Below are 20,500 nucleotides of genomic sequence, written 5' to 3'. Positions count from 1 at the left end.
GCCATAAAATGAGCGCCTGGGACGAAAAAAAAAAAAAAAGCCGCTCATAACATGGAGCTTGCAGCGGTCTCAGTACCCCCAAAAATTCCGGGATTTTAAGAGCCAAAGCCGTGATACGGTTATGAGGCATGCGGTAGTGGGGAACTCAGAATTAATTTTTACCACGTGGGATCCCTTAAAATGCACCTCAATTTAAATAAATTGTTGTTTTGAATTTCGCCCCTGTCCAGATTTCTTCATCATCGCTGTTCACCTCAACACTTCGGTAGGCTCTGCTTTTTAATATTTGCCTGAAATTAAACACCCCACATTCGCAACCAGCCACCAGATGAAAACATATGGGCTGTTGCACCCCCGCTCACCCGTAAGTAAGCGCCAACTCTCCACTGCGCATAGCGCCAGATTGTTCGCCGAGCACAGCTGTTCACTTTCTGTTAAACTGTGGGCAATATCTTATCAGGAGATCAAAAGAATTAAATTGTTATTGCAAAGGGCTGCTTCCGTAGAATACTTAATGACAAAGAAAATGAAATTGAGCTGCTCCGTGCGCTTCCGATTTCTCTGGGTCAATCCTCCAAAGTCGGGTATGCGCCACTACCATCTAGGCTCTACATCTACTTCTTGCAAAGCAATGCAGAGAAATGCGTCATTCACTGATGCAGCATCAGTCCAGTCTGAACACCGCATCGGCGAATAATTCAGGGTTGCCAGATTTGGCTACTTTGCACCAAATTGACTACTTTTGAAGGCTCGTGGCGGGAAAATTTTTGGGTTGGCTACTTTTACAACCAACATTTTTCTTTAAGAACTACAAACAAACAAGACAAAATATTACAAATAAATAGTATAATTCGCTGTACTTCGTCTCTTATGACATACACGATGTGCAACGACCATTCTCACCATGTGTATTTGGAAGGGAGGACGCAACTTCCACCTTGCAACCATTGAAATTCATTCAACAGGAACACCTTCTGGCTCATTTCACAGGACGTCTCCTTTTATAGTTGGTTGCTCAGAAAATTATTAGGTGGAAACAGGAGCTTTATTACAATTCAATGATGAATTTGAGCAAACGCATGTGAGAATATGGCTATGAAAACTACTAGAACACTTTTCTTAAGTGATACGAAATCCTAACTAATGTATGATATCCCCTTGCAAAGTTGAAATATGGCACAGGGTTACATTGAAGAATGACTAAAGAGCGAGAACTATAAAAACGACATATTCACTGATGCTCGAGTTCAGCGACAACTACATGCGTTTACTTAATCATTTACACAGGGATAACAATTCCCGGATATGAGTACGGAGCCACCAGGTTTAAATCGAGCCCCAAAGTCGCGTTTCAAATATGTCGAAGGGCACTAAACCTAACAGCTCCAAAAGGACTTCATAATCGGCTACAGCAATGTTTTCTTAAGTGATTGGCCATGGCGGCAGCCTGGCGCCATTTTTGGCTACTTTTTAAGCACCAACAATCAACTGGCTACTTTTCACTTTTTGGACCTGGAAACCATGTCGGCGATGATCGGCGCTCTTCAACCGTACCCGACGACTCACGTGGTCGTTTGCGTGAGGGTCGAACTGTCGATGAGCGGGATCGAGATTTCGTGAGGCACGCTGGAAGGCCTTCAAAAATCCTTGGAACGGCGTTAGTCTTCAGCGTCGGCTTCTCACGCTCCAGGGACACGGCATCGCCGTTGATCTTGAAATTGTAAGCAGTGACGATGTCCGAGGCGTCGAAGTGTTTCGCGCACACACGCGTATACTTCGATTCGAAGTTAAAACCGCCACTTTCCAGTCGCGGTATGGCCCGCTTCCATTTCTCGCGCTGCTCCTTGTCAATAGGTAAACAGAACAACGACACCTTTTCCGTCGTGCCCTTGTAGCCGGAATGGCACCCCGGCACACAACACGTGTTCGGCATCGTTGTCCCACCCCTCCACTTCAACTAAACAATCCAGCACTCGAAAAATAGCGCAGCACAGAACGCACCCGATCACTCAGCTCGCCTCGCACCACGCAAGCGTTTCGGTACGCGAACGATGCCCTCTGTGGCACAATGGCGCCGCGTCGCGGCAGCTTTGGGCAGCGTATGAACCTCTCCCATAGCGTGACGGCGGAGTCAGGTTCTTTATTCTATGGCGGAGTTTCGTGAGCAGAAAAACATAGGACTCTGATGATATCACCCAGCCTCTTTATTCTATGACCCAGCACTGGAGTAGGAGAGTGGTAGTACATACGTTGTGTCACACACACAGTCCCAAGTTGTCGTGGGTCAGTGAGAAGAGCTTAGCTTAGTTTAGACAGAACGACGGACGGACAGATACCGCAAAGCGCGTGAAGTATCTTAAGAATGCTAAACGCATTAAAATCGAGATGCATGCTTATTCAACGAACCCTGCGTGGCTGCGGCGACAACACTGTTGGCCTCGGCGATGCGGCGCAGCTGCTCCTGCCTCGGATACAGCGTGGGCACCGCGCCGGCCTTGATGCTCAGAAGCCGGCCCCTGTAGCGTCTGAGCCAGTTGGAGGTGAAGTGCAGCGTGCACACAAAGCCGGTGTGTCTGTCGGGCTCCCAGTGGCCGTTGCCGGGGCACCCTCGCACGAAGTCGACCCAGGCACGGTACAGCTCCGCCTCCCTTTTCCGGCTGGGCAGTCGGAGCAGCACGGCGTTCGCTGCGTTTTGCAGGCCGCACACGGCGCAGCGCGGCAATTTCGCGTCTTCCTCCAGCATGTCGGTGCTGCTATGTTTACATGCGCGCCTTCGAGATGTCACGGCTCCGCTCACACGCGCCGAAGCGCTGAAAGGTGCGAACACACCTCTCTGTCGCGCTTCTCCCCCTGTCCGGCGAATGTGCGTCCTTGGAATCAGCTGAGTGACAAGACGTGGTCACTTCGCAGGCATAGAGTCAAGGCAACGCGATTTGGTTGTGCTACACTGCTGTTACTACGCACAAACTAGCACGAAAGCAAATGCAATGCTCAACTACTTTACCAGACAATGTATGGGTGTTCTGTGACAACACTGCCGACGGTGTTGTGGTAACTTCAAGCACCATCACAGACACCAATGTTCAGTAGGCGAGTCACAGAACACCCATAGGCCAGTAACGTTGATGTAGGCTGCAGCATGCCTGCCGGGCCATCCGAGATTAGAGACGATGGCTGCTGTGGTGTCGCTGTGATCGGTAAAGATGTGGAAAAAAAAAAAAAAGTCTTTTCAAAGCATGGTTTTCGTCATAGAGCTTCCTACAAGAACGAAGAAACTTTATGGCTCGCTTAAACCTCTTAGAAACGTAAGAACATGCGCAATGTATCATAATTTGTGCAGTACGGCCAAAAGCTAGGAACGAGCCGCCGCAGTAGCTCTTGCGTTTTGCCACATGGTTTGAGTCGCTCTAGTTTCCAAGGTATGTTTGGTTTCGACCTGTGGTTTTGACAGCTACGCGTCAGCGAGATCACTTGTTCGTTCATGGTATGGTGTACTTGTAGAACAACGCAAGTTGGTTCTTTATTCTATGACAAAAAAGGAAGCGTTGACTAGAATATCTAGTAGACTACAGTCAGCGCTTGTACTCTTGTTGCTTCGTGTAGGTGCTCTGTGGTCGGGTTGTGGCAAACACATGGTTGTGGTCAGCGACATCATTTAGATCATTTTGATGTTTTATACTAGAGTAGGCTTTCAAATCAGTAATTCCTTTGTTTTTATACACCGAATCTAACCACCCGATTCATGGCCATTCCCCCACTGTAGATATGCGCCACAACCACGCGGATCAACAACTATGCTAAAGAGGCTACCAGCTCGCTCGTGTCTATATAACATCGTGCTTGTGATTGTGACAAGGCACTAAACGAACAGTCCTCCAAGCGTGTCTTCTCTCTGAAATATGTGATTTGGTGCCGGTTTCCGGTTGTGCTACCGGTGGCGTGTCGTCGTGCGCGAGTTTGCTCAAACAACCTTTCACGACTCGAGTGGCAATACAACGACAGTCGCACCATGCCAAAGGAAGACTCCGAACCTCCGCGCTGCGCCGTGTGCGGCCTCCGGCGCGCTCCGAACGCCGCGCTGCTCCCGTTCCCCGACCGGCAGTACTCGAAGCTGTACAGTGCCTGGCTCGACTTCGTGCGCCGCTGCCCCGGCAAGGGCAACTGGCAGCCCGACAGTCGCACGGGCTTCGTCTGCTCGTTGCACTTCACCTCCAACTGGCTCAGGCGCTCTAGGGGCTCCGCTCACCGCACCAAGCTGCTGCTCCTCAACCCGTGCGCGGTGCCCACGCTCTACCCGAGCCCGGAGCAACGCCGCCGCATCGCCGAGGCCAACAACAGCAGCGCTGCGGCTGCACAGGTGGCTAAGGGGCCGAATTTGCCGAGCTTCCCGTTCGTAAGTTGGCCATTGGCCGGCCGCATTCCCTAATTCAGCAGCACGATTGGCTGAAATTTTCTCTTACGAACAATTCTATTCTAGCGCAATAAAAGTTTTTAGTGCAATTCGATTCTTAGGCTACCGACTTTCCGGAGTCTGACTGACTGTTTGTCTTTCTATGTCTCTAACCTATTTTCCTACCAACTTGGGTTCTCCATAGTCTAATGGGTAGCGCATCGGGCTGCTGTGTTGAAAGAACAGGGTTCAAAATCAACCATCGAAACGACTTGTGTCACTGGGTATGCTCCATTGTTCAATTAACAGGTATGTTCGATTAACCAGCACCACCTGTACCAGTTCACGAGGTGCTTCACTGTGCCATCCGTTTGAGCAGTACAGCAATGGCACCCACTGAACCACGCCGTTCATTTCAAAAGGTGCAAGGCTGGTTCATGATTTTGCAGCACCCACTCCACCGTCGGTGCCACTTTGGTGCAGGCCACGGTGTAAGATATATACTGTTTAGGTGGGGACACTTCTCGGCTTGCTTGCTAGACGCGATCGACCAGATAAAGTAGCAAGGGCACGCGTCTATCGGGGCGGTGACGGCAGCGGATACCTATCGGCGGAACGACGCAACTTCAGTTAGAACGCAGGCGAGAGCGTGCGCCGACAAGGAACGCGCGCATGCCCTCTCCCCGGTGACCTACTTTCGTGCGTCACTCAATCATTTTGGATTTCCCGCGAACCGCCGGTTGCTATAACAACGGCAGATTAAACCAATAAAAAGCTTTCTGTGTTGAAGTTGCGTCGTACTGCCGATAGGTATCCGCTGCCGTCACCGGGCCGATCGGCGCGTGCCTTTGCTACTTTATCTGGTCGATCGAGTCTGGCGAGTGTCCTCACCTAAAGAGTATATATCTTACATCGTGGTGCAGGCATACGGGTGCAAAGCAGCAGCGCAGCAGACGACGCAGCACACGGGCGCAAGCGCCGTTAAAACCCCGCTTACATCTGATGTGTCTACTCAAGTGTGGTGTGTATTTATGCCCCAGAAGCCAATCATACTTGCTGTTCAGGACCCCTAAATCTTACGCACTCCATGCGCATTAGTCAGACATAACGTAATGCCTGCATGGTGTCTGCCCCTTGGCATTCACTTTGAGTGTCGTGCTGTGCCTGCACCGCAAAAATCGAGCTGCACAATTTTTGAACTTCACGTGAACCACCGTGAACAGGTTCACAGTGGTGCAGGAGAATCGAACACACCAAACATATTCGATTTCAACTTTGCAACTGGCAACAGTGTGCAACTGGGTATGTGGCAAACTTGAGTGAACCTCTTTGACCAATAAATTTCTCACAACATTACCTAGAGGGAAAACTGGCACTGCAGTGCTGTTGTATTAGAGTGATTAGATAGGGGGAGTAGGTACAACATGGGCTCCATGCTGAAGCATTTTCTGTTGAGATGTAGATGGCACCACTGTCGCCATAACCTGAGTGAATGTCCCCGCACGCCACCTGGACAAGCCAGGCGCATTTCGTGTCGGAGACCCTTCTGCAGCTGCATGGAGCTTCGACAGGCGTTTTACTCTGCTCTGTCTAGTTATGCTACTCGGTGAAAAACAGTAATTCCTTCGCCCGGGTTTACTCATGCTTCTGAGTTCTGAGAGAAAATATTAATGCCTATATGTCATGCAGACAGCACCATTGAACATAAGTGACAAGCATCCTGCCTGCACTGTTCACTCTCCTGAAATGTACGCAGCATGGTGGAAACAGCGATTTTATTCCCCACCGATATGTGTTGTAAAGAAAGCGAAGAAAGAACAACGAAAATAATGCAATATAACTGTGTATTGTTGTCAATGTGTCGTCGGATTCTCCCCCATTCTAGTAAACTGTAGTTGTATGCATGGGAATGCCAGTATATGGTGGCTTCAGACTGGTATCGTTCTCAGAATGCCAGGACACCTGGAAGGCGCACCTAGCTTGCACCATTCCATCTGTCACAATCGTTCATTTGCTATTAGCACAGCACATCAAAAAAAAAAAAGTTATCACTTTAATATCACACATGTTTTATTCAATCATAAGGACTTGTGCTTGGATGTACAGTTAGATGAAACAGTGAAGTATCGGCAGGCCACTAATGTTGGAGGACAGACAACAAGGTCTGCGCTCGCATTGCATCAATTTGTCATCTTTTCTTGCTTTTCTTCGCCTTATTATGCATTGCAGGCAAATAAACTTCATTGAAACATGTAATACGGGTTGTAATGACGAAGTTAGCACAAGCGTCGCTGTGGTCGCATGGCTTCTGAAGTGAGGAAAAGAAAGACAAAAGGATCGGTGTCGCTGGTTTTTGCCTCGCGCTGGCGTTTTGGCTGGAACTGCTCGGGTGCTCTTTTTGCTGGACCTAACGGGATTTAATCCCGTTAGGTCCAGTTCCGTTAGGTCCCGCCAATAAACCCCATATCATTTGGTGGAAGCGCTGGGTATCCTAACGACTCGCCCTGGAACTCCGGAGCCGCACTCTGCACTCCGCTACCCCCACGACTATGCCAGACAAGGCCGGTGAGCGACCCACTTCGTCAACTGTGCCAGTCACCTGCGGTGCCGTTCGAGAACGAGACCCAGCTGTGTTCAGTGGCACCGCTGATACCGACGTCGACGACTGGCTTTCGTCGTACGAATGGGTGAGCAACCACAACAAATGGGACGATCGGACAAAGCTCACCAAGGTTATCTTTTATCTTGCGGGTGTCGCCCACCTCTGGTTCCGCAACCATGAAGCAACCATCGCGACATGGAATGACTTTAAGACTGCATTTGCGGAGGTATTTGGCCGTCCTGAGGTGCGAAAGCTTCGCGCCGAACAGCGCCTTCGCCACCGAGCGCAACAGCCGGGTGAGACTTTCACTAGTTACATCGAGGACGTCATAGATCTCTGCAACCGCGTGAGCTGAACGATGACTGAAGAAGATAAGATTAAAGAAATCCTCAAGGGCATTGATGACGACGCTTTTCAGATGCTCATGGCCAAGAATCCTACCACCGTTGCAGCCGTAGTCACATATTGCCAAAGCTTCGACGAATTACGCCGGCAACGAGCGCTCGCCCGCCAAACTGTTCCTCAAGTTTCCAAGTTTCCTCGAGTTTCCTTTCCAGTTTGGTGACTGCTCATGGACAGGCTGATAACGGGTCTCTGCTGCCTCAGATCAAAGCCTTCATTCGTGAAGAGGTGGCCCGCCAGGTCTCGCTGCTCCCTCTCACCCAGGAGCCTGTCCAACCTTTGTCCTCGGCCGTGCAGCAGGCCATCCGCAAGCAGATTGCAGAGGCCCTTCCACCAGTCCAACAGATTGCTGCACCTTTGACGTACGCTGGTCGTGTCGCATCCTAGAACAACAACACTCCCCTACTCGGCGCTGCCACCGCGCCCAGCGCTTCTCCCTGTCCCTCAAATGCCCCCTCAGTACTTCCGGCCGCAAGATCCATGGCGCACGCGGGACAATCGGCCGATATGCTTCTCGTGCGGTATCGCGGGACATGTGGCGCGCTTTTGTCGCTGTCGCCTGCCGCGTCAGGACGTCGTCGTTGAGCCACAGGTGCCTGCAGCCCACCAGCATGCTGATTCGAACCCATCGCCGAACTTCCTGGACCGGTCGTCAGAACTTCAGCACCCGTCGTTCACCATCACCGCGTCGCCGTTCGATATCGCCGATGCGTCGTCGCCCACCTTCCAATGAGGGAAACTAAATGTTGCAGCTTCGGAGGCAAGAGCTGCACGCCTGTCGAAATGCCCAAGACCTCCGCTATCGCCGCAAAACATTATAGAAATACAGGTTGAAGGAGCCGCTACATTTGCACTCATCGACACAGGTGCTGCAGTTTCCGTCATACGTGAGACTCTTTGCCGTAAGATTAGGAAGGTCACCACATCACTTTCTGGCCTTGTACTTCGTACTGCCACCACGGAGCCCATAGCACCTTCAGCCGCATGCACCGCTAGGATCGTTATTCAGGACGTAGTTTACACAATTGAGTTCCTTGTTCTGCCTTCCTGCTCCCATGATGTCATCCTGGGATTGGACTTTCTGTCGCGCCACCGTGCCGTCATTGACTGTGCCCGTGCCGAAGTTGCTCTGTCTGTCGTTAACACCACTCTGCCTGCCGCCTCTCCCGCCCCCTTAAATATTATTGTCGCCGCCGATACTGATCTGCCACCAAGCACTTCAACACCAGTCGCTTTGTTGTGTCCATCGGCGCCCGACGCCTCAGTACTGTTCACGCCTTCATCTGTTTTTCTTTGCCGCAAATCTCTACCACTTCCATTCGCCGTTCTTAATGTAGCCGCTGGTACAACAATTATGCTAGTGGACAACCCGTTCCAATACCCGCTGACTCTGCTTCGCGACGAGTGCCTCGGCTGTGTCGAACCTATTGACATGTCTGAGTGTTTGGACGTGCCTAGCTCCTCCTCTGGCCTTTCGCTCGACGCCATGACACCATTTCCGAAAAGCTCCCGATTGGCTACCGAAGTTTTTGATTCATGCGTTGACAACCTTTCCCTAGAGCACCGCGAGCAACTCCTGTCTCTCCTAGAGACTTTCCGTTCTTCGTTCGACTGTACGGAACATGCCTTGGGTCGTACGAACAGTGTTTCCCACCACATCGACACCGGGTCCCAGTCTCCTCTCAGACAACACCCCTATCACGTTTCAGCGGCGGAGCGTCGCATAATCAACGACCAAGTGAATGACATGCTTGAGCGTGGCGTCGTTCAACCATCCCAGAGTCCGTGGTCTTCTCCAGTTGTGCTAGTGCGAAAAAAAGATGGTTCTATTCGTTTCTGTGTCAATTACCGCCACCTAAACAAAGTCACACGGAAAGACGTCTACCCTTTATCCCGAATTGACGATGCACTCGATTGTTTACAAGGCACTGAGTACTTCTCGTCATTGGACCTACGATCTGGCTACTGGCAGGTTCCCACGGCCGAATGCGATCGACCGAAGACAGCGTTTGTCACCCCTGACGGGCTATAATTTAACGTCATGCCATTCGGGCTCTGTAATGCACCCGCAACTTTCGAGCGCATGATGGATAACATACTTCGCGGTCTCAAATGGAACATTTGCCTATGCTACCTTGATGACATCGTCGTGTTTTCTTCAGACTTCTCGACGCACCTCTCACGTCTCCACCAAGTTTTGACATGTCTTAAGAACGCTGGTCTTCAGCTGAATATCAAAAAGTGTCGCTTTGCAGCTTGCACCTTGACTATCCTGGGCCACGTTGTGTCCAAAGCTGGCGTCCTCCCTGATCCTGCGAAACTTCGAGCAGTCGTCGACTTCCCTAGGCCGACGTCACTGAAGACCCTCCGGAGCTTCATCGGCCTTTGTTCTTATTTTCGTCGCTTTGTGCGCAATTTCACGACCGTTATCGCACATTTGGCGCGACTTCTCACCGTTGGCACCGACATGTCTCACTGGTCTCGTGAATGTGATGACGCATTCCAGACGCTACACCAGCTGCTCACAGCTCCTCCGATTCTCCGGCACTACGATCCCCGGGCCCCTACCGAGGTGCACACTGATGCAAGCGGCGTGGGCCTTGGTGCGGTGCTCGCGCAACGAAAGCCTGGCTATAACGAGTATGTTGTCGCCTACGTGAGCCGAACCCTCACAAAGGCCGAGACCAACTATTCAACCACTAAGAAAGAGTGCCTGGCTATAGTCTGGGCTCTTTCCAAGTTCCGACCCTATTTTTATGGCCGCCCGTTTTATGTCGTCACGGACCACCACGCTCTTTGCTGGTTCTCGACTTTGAAAGATCCCTCGAGCCGCCTCGGTCGGTGGGCCCTCCGGCTGCAAGAGTATGATATCCAAGCTGTGTACAGGTCTGGCCGCAAGCATTCAGACGCGGACGCCCTTTCTCGCTCTCCTCTACCCCACGATACAGCGTCTCTCGGCACAGTACACCGCGAACTCAGTGCTCAACGTCGAGTCCATGTATTCAGAGCAACGGAAGGATCCATGGATTGTTGCCCTTCTCGACCTTCTGTCGGATTCCACCGCCAATCCGCCCTCCCGCACGCTCCGCCGTCAAGCCTCTCATTTTACCGTGCGAGACAACCTGCTCTACCGCCGCAACTATATACCGGGTGGTCGCTAGTGGCTTCTCGTAATACCTCTTCACATGCGCTCCGACATCTGCGCTGCTTTTCATGCTGACCGACAGAGTGCTCACGCAGGCGTGCTGAAAACTTACGCAAGGTTGCGCCAACGCTTCTACTGGCGCTGTATGTACAGCTTTGTCCTAAAGTATATCCGTGCTTGCGAAGCACGCCAACAACGCAAGATTCCTCCACAACGCTCGACCGGCGCTCTTCAGCCTTTACCTTGCCCTGCGCGGCCTTTCGATAGTGTCGGCATCGACCTTTACGGCTCACTACCGTGCTCTACGTCTGGAAGCCGGTGGATAATCGTTGGTGTTGACTATCTCACCCGATATGCTGAGACTGCCGTCTTTCCTGCCGCTACAGCACGTGAGGTTGCTTTCTTCATCCTGCGCAATTTCGTGCTTCGACATGGCGCTCCTCGAGAACTCCTCAGTGACAGAGGACATGTCTTTCTTTCCCAAGTGGTCGAAGCTCTGCTTGCCGAGTGCCACGTCGCCCACCGTACATCAACCGGGTACCATCCGCAAACCGATGGATTAACTGAGCGCTTCAATCGCACTCTTGGCGACATGCTCACTGCATACGTCGCGTCGGACCACTCCAACTGGGACATGGTTCTCCCCTTTGTCACCTACGCTTACAATACCGCAACTCAAGCGACCACAGGTTTTTCGCCATTCTTTTTATTGTATGGACGAGAACCCTCATGCACGCTCGATACAGTATTACCATACCAACCTGACGCCTCTGAATATCGACCCATATCAAAGTAGCCAGGTACGCTGAAGAATGCCGCCAACTTGCCTGTACCTTCAGGACGGAAGGTCAAGCCCACCAGCGGAATCGACATGACGCCGACCTGAGCCCTACCACTTTCCGTGTCGGCTCCCTCGTTTGGTTGTGGATCCCGCCTCACGTTCCCGGTCTTTCGTCTAAGCTGCTGGCTCAATACCACGGACCCTACCGGATCGCCGCCTGTACATCTGCTGTACACTATGTGGTCGAACCTCTCACGCTGTCTGACGATCTGCAGCGTCGTGGTCGCGAGACTGTGCACGTCAGCCGGCTTAAACCGTATTGTGATCCCTCTATCGTGTCGTCACCGTGAGTCGCCAGGATGGCTAGTCTTCTCTCATGGGGCCATTGTAATGACGAAGTTAGCGCAAGCGTCGCTGTGGTCGCATGGCTCCTGAAATGAGGAAAAGAAAGACAAAAGGATCGGTGTTGCTGGTTTTTGCCTCGCGCTGGCGTTTCGGCTGGAACTGCTTGGGTGCTCTTTGCGCTGGACCTAACGGGATTAAACGCCAATAAACCCCATATCAGGGTGAATGAAAACCTTTTATGAAGAATTTAAGAACGCATTATCTGTGCAGCCGTATCCACGTTTCAGGCAAAGCTCCGCTCAGCACCAGCCAATACAAGCATCGCACACCCATATACCGTCATTCCCATGACAGCACACCACTCATTAGGAAACTCCCATAGACGGTGGCACCAGATTTTTCCTCTAGGGGATGTTCCGAGAAACTCTGTCTTTGACATCAACTTGGGCCACTACGTATGTGCTGCTTTTTGGTGAACCTCTTTGGCGCCAACTTGGGTGGGTCGTCGTGTATATGCCGTTCTTCAGTGAAAAAAAAGAAAAACCTTTAAACTTTCTCCAGTGTTGGACAGAACCAAACTCACCTCATATATATTCAATCTTCTCTGAACATGTATTCACAGGTACGCCACACGCAGACTTTGCAGTGTTGCCACCAGACGGCACAGCGTGTCAAAAGAAGTGCTAGAGAGGCTGCATACACACATCATGCATGACACGTTTTGGTGGTGGTACTACGGTGTGTCACTGCAATGCTTCAATGCTTATCGCAATAACGCAATCCATTGAGAGATAGGTGCTGCCGGATTGCTTTCTTTTTTATTTTATTTTTTATGCAAGCCCATGTCTGTGACAAGCCCTCTTCATCAATAAAAAATTTGCTTTCTTTATACGAATTAAACGTAAGAAATATTTGGTTCAATATCCTATGTGGCTATACTTGGTGCAATACAGAAAATTACATGTAGGTCAATCACCCACATATTTGCTCAGTGTGTAAGAACATCATTTAAATGAAGGAGCATTAATTGACTTGTAAAAAAAGGTATGACATTTGATTGGACATGTAGAAGTGTTTACGTTAGAGGTGGGTTAATATCAAATTTATCAAAAGGCTGCATCTTTAGTCAGCACTGCATGTGCCTCACTGGTTCTCCTAACCTCACTAAGACCAATGATATCCCAGTCAGCGCCTGATAATTTCTCAAGAACCATGCTAAGCTAGCTTCATTCGGTGGTATGGAGTAGAGATACTGTAACGTGCCAAGGGAATCGACGCTTACAGCAGCATAGCCAGTGCAGGAAATGAACACAGGTTTGTTGAGAGCGTGGCTTAAAAAAACATGATCCAGCACGCTGTACATACTGCACATCACCGATGCGCATCCGCGCTGATCTAATCACTACACATGTCCGATACATCCTCCCTCATGTAACAAACAAAAGAGAGACATATAAATATACACGTTTGCCAACGCTTACGGCACTTGCTGAAAATGCTCATCATAATGAATCTTCTGGGAAGGCCGGACGGCACAAGTCGACCTTCTGGTAGCATGCACCGGTTGGATGCCAGGCGAAGGATCGCTGTCACTTGCTGGTAGCATTCATCCTACGGCTGTTTCTAGAGATGACGCCTCAGAGGCTTGCGCTGTTGTTGAGCTGGTGCTGCTGGCGCACAGGAGTTTTCACATGGTGGACTCCCCTCGCAGTCGTCATCACTTTCACCGCTGTACTGTTCACCTGTCCTAAGCAGATGTCGGCGGTTGCGCCGCAGCACATGGCGATTTTGAGTTCGTACAAAATAGGAACGAGGAGAAGTTTCACCAATGACCTTCGCTTTTGGGGACCACCCAGCCGCATCTTGAAGCCTCACCTTCGTGCCTCTGCGCAGTATTTGCCAAGGCATCCCAGCCTTGGCTTGGTGGTGCTTCTTCACAGGGGTCCGGGACACCCTGCCGAAGTCAGGAAGGTTAGAACGAAGTCGCCTTCTTTGTAGAAGCTCACCTGGAGAATGCCCATCTTTCAGTGGTGTTGAGCAATAGGCTAGCAGACCCAGCCAGAAGTCCTCCCTCAACTCTCGAGTCTTTTTCAGGATGCACTTTACGATTTGCACACCTTTTTCAGCCAAGCCGTTCGACTGCGGTTAACGGGACCTGGAGGTTACATCATTGAAGTTGTATGTTTTGGCAAATCCGGCATTCTGCTTGAAAACTGGGGTCCGTTATTTGTGCAAACTTCTACAGGTATGCCGTACCTCACGAACATGGCACTAAGGGCAGCAATCGTTGTTGGTGCAGTTGTGTCTTCGAGTTTCTTAACCTCAGGGAAACTTGAAAAGGCGTCGTAAGCAACCATGTACGAATTTCCAGCATAAGAAAAGATGTCTACGCCGACCCTATACCAAGCACATTTTGGAACTGTCCGCATTAGAAGTGGTTCATGTGGATGCCTGTACACGTACTTTCTGCATGTTGTGCAGCTTTCTACTAGTGCAGCGATTTCGCCGTTCAGACCGGGCCAAAAAACAAGAGTTCGAGCCCTCTCTTTGCACTTTTGCAACCCGAGGTGGCTAGCATGAATTCTTCGTAGGATGCTTCGTCGCATACTCTTCGGTATTACAACTTTTGAGCCCTTCAGCACTATTCCATTAACGACTGACAGTTCTTTCGAAAATGGCTAAGTTCCCCTTTCACCGGCTGCCCGCTTGCTAAGCTCTTCTTCACGGTCTGTAGGTACACGTCATGAGATGTTTCTTGCTGCAGTAACCGCTGCGTTTCGGAAGTGACCATATAGCCCAAGGACTGCACCGCATGGATCTCCACGTCGTCTGTGGTACCAGAAGTGGTGCCAACTTGGTCTTCGCCCTGGTCAGTCGTCGAGCGGGACAACATGTCAGCGAGAACCAGCTGCTGTGCAGGAATGTACTGCAAAACAATGTTGTACTTTAGCAGGTGCAAAAAGAATCTTTGCACTCGCGGTGGCATGTTGGCAATTTCCTTTTGCACAATCGCTACAAGCGGCTTATGGTCTGCTTCGATGAGCACTTTTCTTCTGTACACAAACTCGTGAAACCTTTCACAGCCAAAGCAAGTTCCCAGTGCCTCCTTTTCAATTTATGCACAGCTTTGCTCGGCTTGGGTTAATACACGAGGTGCATATGCTACAAGTCACCATTCACCATTGTAGCCTTGCAATAATGCTGCACCGACACGGTCCTGTGATGCATTGTACTTTATCTTAGTTTCTCGTTGCGGATCAAAGATTGCTAGCAGGCGGGTGGTAGTCAAAACTTGCGTTAAGATTTTCCACTCTTGTGCATGGTTTGCTGTCCATTGGAACTCTGTGCGGGACTTGATAAGCTCTCGCAAAAGCGTTGTTCGCTCAGAGAACAATGGCACGAATGTTCTGAAATGGTTAAGCACCCCCAGCATCCGCTGGGTCTTGGACATTGGTGTTGCCATTTTCACCAAGCTTTCGATCAGCTTTGGGTCAGGCAATATGCCCGTTCAGCATATGACGTCACCAAGGAATTTACCGATTTCACACCGAACTTGCATTTCTGTGTGTTGAAAGTCAATCCTGCTTTCTCGGCAGCTTTAAGTACTTCTGTCAACCGTTCATCGTGTTCTTGCTTACTAGAACCCTAAACTAAAATGTCGCCAATGTATACTTGCACACCACATAGGCCGTCGAATCCTTGATTCATGGATTGATGAAATACCTCCGGTGCTGATGAAATGCCGAAGGGCAGATGCAGGAAACGGTATCTCCCAAACGGTGAAGAGAAAGTGCAGATCTTAGATGTCCTCTCGTCAAGCGTTATCTGATGATAGCCAAAGTTCGCATCAAGACAGCTGAAGTACGTGGCATTGGTTAAACGGGCTTCCAAATCCTCACACCTAGGAAGCGAGAAATGCTGCCACTTTATGTACTTGTTAACAGCTCTTGGGTCCATGCACACCCTTAGTGTGCCATCTTTCTTCTTTGCCAGAACTAAAGGACTGACCCAGTCGGTAGGCTCGTTCACTTTAACAATTATGCCAGCACGTACCATTCTTTCAAGTTCCTTCTTTAGAGGCTATTCCAGTGCCAAAGCTGGTTGCACAACTGGCACCGCTCCAGGTTTCAGGACCATGCTGTAGGCCTGCTGCAAACAACCTAGGCCCTTGAAGAAATGCCTGAAATTCTTGACAAGTTTATTGTCTTGTCTACGGCACCCACATTACGCTGGACAAGCCCCAAAGCTTCACTAGCTTCTAGTCCAAGTAAGGCCTGGTGGCCATTTTTCACAACAAAAAATGTGATTGTAGCAGAAGTACTACTAAGCCTTACTTCCTGAGTAGACGTTCCAAAGCACGATATAGTACCACCATTATACGGCTTAAGCACCGAATTCGTTGGCTTCAACTCTTGAGCTCCCCTCAGTTGGTGGTAAATTGACATGGGAAACAGGTTGCCTGCGACCCGGTGTCCACTTTAAAGCTTATCTCGCGATTGCAAACTTGGGCTTTAACCGTCCAATTCCTTTCGCAACTAGCTGTCGTGATCTCGAAAATGTCGAAGTCCTCGTCTTGCTTTTTTTTTTTTTACTACGCTTACTACAGCTGACACGCAACCACTTGCAAAGTGGTTCAGCTTGTGGCACAAACGACACCTCTTTCCAAAAGCTGGGCATTGCTTCAGTTTATGCCAGCAGTTGCACTTAGGACAGTGACATTGGTTATTTCCTTGCTTCCGTAATGTGGAAAGTTGGGTGAGTTGGTGATTAATCATCATACCGTATTGGTGAAGCAGCGCACTGACAAAGTGGAGAGACACAAGAATACACGACACTCGCTGCTGTAATGTGGAAAGTTGGGCGAGTTGGTGATTAATCATCATACCGTATTGGTGAAGCAGCACACTGACAAGGAGAAAGTGGAGAGACACAAGAATACACGACACTCGCTGCTGTAATGTGGAAAGTTGGGCCAGTTGGTAATTAATCATCATACCGTATTGGTGAAGCAGCGCACTGACAAGGACAAAGTGGAGAGACACAAGAATACACGACACTCACTGCTGTAATGTGGAAAGTTGGGCCAGTTGGTGATTAATCATCATACCGTATTGGTGAAGCAGCGCACTGACAAGGACAAAGTGGAGAGACACAAGAATACACGACATTCGCTGCTCACAATAATACATTTTCTTCCGCTCTTTTGAGGGTGGCACCGAGTGCTTCGATATGGCATCGACTCTGTCTTCCCCACTATGCCATACTTCGTTTCGCTGTGCTGCCATCTCCGCTGCTTTGCACATTTCCTCTGCTTTTTGCAGTCGGTTGGCTGTCACGAAGCATTTTCTCATGTAGCCTAGGATTGTGCATGCCAAATACAATCTGGTCCCTTATCATCGATTCTTGCAATACGCCAAAATTTCACTGCACTGTTTGCTTTTTCAGATCACAAACAAATTTTTCAAATGGTTCTCCCTCTGCTTGCTTTCTTGAATGGAATACATATCTCTTGTGCACTTCATTGCTCACTTCGGCGCAATAGGCATCAAACTTTCTCACCACGGTACTGTAGTCGTTCTTGTCTTCATCCAGCGTGAACTGCAAGTTGTTGAAGACGTCCAGTGCGTCGTCACCCGCCATGTTTAGCAGGAGGGCTGCCTTCGATGCTTCCATTTTCAGCTGGTCCTTTGCCTCCGTTGCCTCCAGAAATAACTCAAATTTCTGCTTAAAACGCTTCCAGTTTTCCGTGACGCTACCCGTCAGCCGCAATGGCTGTGGTGTCTTCATCAGGTCCATAACGCGCTCTCTGCAGGTACAATTCCATTCAGGCGTTGACGGGCAGCGAGGCAACTTCTGACACCATGTAACGTGCCAAGGGAGACGACGCTTACAGCAGCATAGCCAGTGCAGGAAATGAACACAGGTTTATTGAGAGCCTGGCTTATGAAGACATGATCCAGCGCACTGTTCATACTGCACATCAACAATGCGCATCCACACTGATATAATCACTACACGAGTCCGATACACCAAGTTAAAATTCTCGTCCAGGCCGCTAAATTTTTCAGGTTTAGAGTGGTGCCTGAAATCGGGGGGGGGGGCAGTGTTTCAGCTAACTGGTGCCAAGCTTTGAAAAATCCACATGTGGCTTTATGTGAATGCAACCAACTTAGTATTGTTCACTGTCCTCTTGAGCAACTCAAAGTAGTTTATCAGCTTAGGCACTTAATGAAGAATAATTAATTGTCCAAGTTTTAAAGTATTACTTTAAACATGAAATTTTCGATGGAGTAGCTCAGAGAAGAGATCTCAAACACGCGACTTGTGGGTAACATGCAGCCCGCGGAACTCTTAGGTGTGGCCTGCATGGCCTGACTGAATGGTGCACCGCCTCTTTTCCCTCTGAGTGCGCTGCTGACCGTTTCCTGAGTCAGCCAACTTTCAGTGTTCCTTTTCGGTGTGAGGTAGACATAGCAATTATCGCGCCAGCAATATACAAGCACCGGGGAGGGAATAACCAGCACATACAGACCTTTCAGAGGGATAATAGCGCGCTAACAAGATTAGTCGTGACTAAACGTGACCATGGTCATTCTGCTTGAAGCTAGGTGCAGCGGTGAAACGCCGAACAGGACGAGGCGAGTAAGCGAGGCACAGACTCTCAGGTACCTTAAAGCTACCCTGCCAACATGTGCAGAAAACGTTCCCTTTGCAAACCATCATTTCCTTGCATCGCGTTGCACCCGCACTGACCCATCGGCATGCAGTGTCAGCCGTCGCTCCACGTGCTGACTCCTTGGTGAGTATTTCAGTGTAATAGGAGAAAAGCACTGCGAAAGGGGGGGGGGGGGGAGCATGCAGAAAAGGGGCCTGTCTACGCCCTTTGCTAAGCTTGCTTGCAATTACATTCTAGAATGGAAACACATTGCTTTCTGCTGACTAAAACTCCCGGTTGTTCATATACCCCTGTCCCTCAAGATTTATGAATGCAGACAGACATGTACTTGGAGTGTAGGGGGCGACAGGGTAAAGTAAGGAAGAAAAATGTGAGAGAAGGAAAGAACTTTAGTCATATCCAGGACCCCAAAATCACACAGTGCACACTGTGTGACAGAGGGAAGTGACCTATGGTCCAAGGCTCTGTACATTCAACATGCTGTCATGTTCAAGTTCATCTTCAAAACAAAAGATTGAAGACGAGAACAAGTCATTCCCACAGCCCTGTTAGCTTTGCTACTTCTTCACGAAGTCTAGAGGCAAACTTATGTGCCTAAATTGTCATCAGACTGTTGCTGACTCAAAGGGATACAAGCATGAAGGCCTCATTGGAAGCATCCACAAGGGCACTGCGCCAGTTGAAATCTTCCCTTGGAAGACAGCAGCAGTTCTTCCAAAAGCCAGCCCAGGCATTTGACGACACTGTGAAGGTCAGTTTTGCTGCTTCACAGCTCATCGCCAAACCTTCAAAGCTGATCATGGAGGGTGTCTTCAAGAAGGAATGCTTGGTAGAATTAGCAGATGCTGTTTTTCCCAGCTTGAAAAGAACTTTCAGAAGATTAGCCTTTCCCCATATACCGTCATTGAAGTATATTTACAAAGAAATGCGCCGCGCTTGGCCAAGAAGCCACAGCCCGCACCAGCCTCTAATCTTCGTCATCGTCTTCACACTGCTCGCCTCTTCGTCAAGGCAAATACTGTTCCGTAGCACTACCCTCGACGGCAAAAGCGCCGTCCCGGAGCGATTAAAGGCCGGACTCAGAAGCAGTGTAGTAGGCCTTGAGCCTACTGACGTGCACGACTTCACTAGATGCCAGAGTAGATGGCGAGGTCGAACTCACAGGTTCAATTTCGTACGTCACCTGGCGCAGCACGCGGTAGGGCCCTGTGTATCGCGAAAGGAGCTTCTCTGAAAGTCCGACGTGACGAGAGGGCGACCACAGGAGCACGAGCGCACCAGGCGAAAACTGTACGTCACGGTGGCGGGCGTTGTACTGACGCTGCTGAGTGGCTTGCGAGGCCGTCAGTCGAGTACGGGCAAGCTGCCGTGCATGGTCGGCGAGGGCGATGGCGTCGCGCGCATACTCGCTTGTTGAGATCGCAGCAGGAGGAAGTGCCGTATCAAGGGGCAAGGTCGGTTCGCGACCTTACAGTAAATAAAATGGAGAAAATCCGGCGGTGTCGTGCCGGGAAGAATTGTACGCAAATGTGGACGTAAGGAAGGGCAATATCCCAGTTGTGGTGGTCCTTGGAAATGTACTTGGACAGCATATCGGTAAGGGTACGGTTTAACCGCTCCGTCAGGCCAATGGTTTGAGGATGGTATGAGGTAGTCAGCTTGTGTTGAGTGGAGCAGGAACGCACAATGTCGGCGATAACTTTCGACAGGAAGTTGCGACCACGGTCAGTAAGCAGCTGTCGCGGGGCGCCATGAACCAAGATAATGTCACGCAAGAGAAAGTCCGTGACGTCAGTGGCGCAACTGGTAGGGAGAGCCCGCGTGATAGCGTATCGGGTGGCGTAATCAGTTGCGACGGCTACCCATTTGTTCCCCGAAGATGACGTGGGAAAGGGACCGAGGAGGTCTAACCCAACACGAAATAACGGTTCCACAGGGACGGTGATCGGCTGGAGATGACCGGCAGGTAGCACCTGAGATGTTTTCCGACGCTGGCAGGGATCACAGGCAGCAACATAGCGTCGGACGGAGCAAGCGAGACCAGGCCAATAGAAGTGGCGCCGGACGCGGTCGTACGTGCGGGTTACCCCAATATGTCCTGCAGTAGGTACGTCATGCTTCTCAAAGAGCACAGTCCGTCGTACATGTTTTGGCACGAC

The 20,500-nt window shown here is 50.2% G+C and overlaps 2 protein-coding genes across 7 annotated transcripts in view; one reads left to right on the top strand and one right to left on the bottom strand.

The window, feature by feature from the left end:
• The window catches only part of LOC119453839 (uncharacterized), a 49,668-nt gene extending 46,582 nt beyond the window's left edge, over nt 1-3,086 (bottom strand). The window contains exon 1 of one of the 3 annotated variants that reach the window (XM_037715886.2): nt 2,407-3,086. In XM_037715886.2, the coding sequence (XP_037571814.1) occupies nt 2,407-2,743 (337 nt within the window). In that variant the 5' untranslated portion in view covers nt 2,744-3,086. Of the gene's footprint in view, nt 1-903; nt 1,500-1,566; nt 2,111-2,406 lie in introns of those variants that run through there. The other 2 variants (XM_049666864.1, XM_049666865.1) reach the window with 2 other exon arrangements.
• A 159-nt stretch (nt 3,087-3,245) lies between these two features.
• LOC119453838 (zinc finger protein ZFP2) overlaps nt 3,246-20,500 on the top strand; it is a 71,586-nt gene continuing 54,331 nt past the window's right edge. For 3 of the 4 annotated variants that reach the window (XM_049666862.1, XM_037715884.2, XM_049666861.1), the window contains exon 1: nt 3,246-4,393. In XM_049666862.1, the coding sequence (XP_049522819.1) occupies nt 4,010-4,393 (384 nt within the window). In that variant the 5' untranslated portion in view covers nt 3,246-4,009. The remainder of the gene's footprint in view (nt 4,394-20,500) is intronic. The other variant, XM_049666863.1, reaches the window with a different exon arrangement.

This window comes from Dermacentor silvarum, chromosome 5 (assembly GCF_013339745.2).
Source record: "Dermacentor silvarum isolate Dsil-2018 chromosome 5, BIME_Dsil_1.4, whole genome shotgun sequence".
Lineage (NCBI taxonomy): Eukaryota > Metazoa > Arthropoda > Arachnida > Ixodida > Ixodidae > Dermacentor > Dermacentor silvarum.
This window is presented reverse-complemented; position numbering and strand designations above follow the sequence as displayed.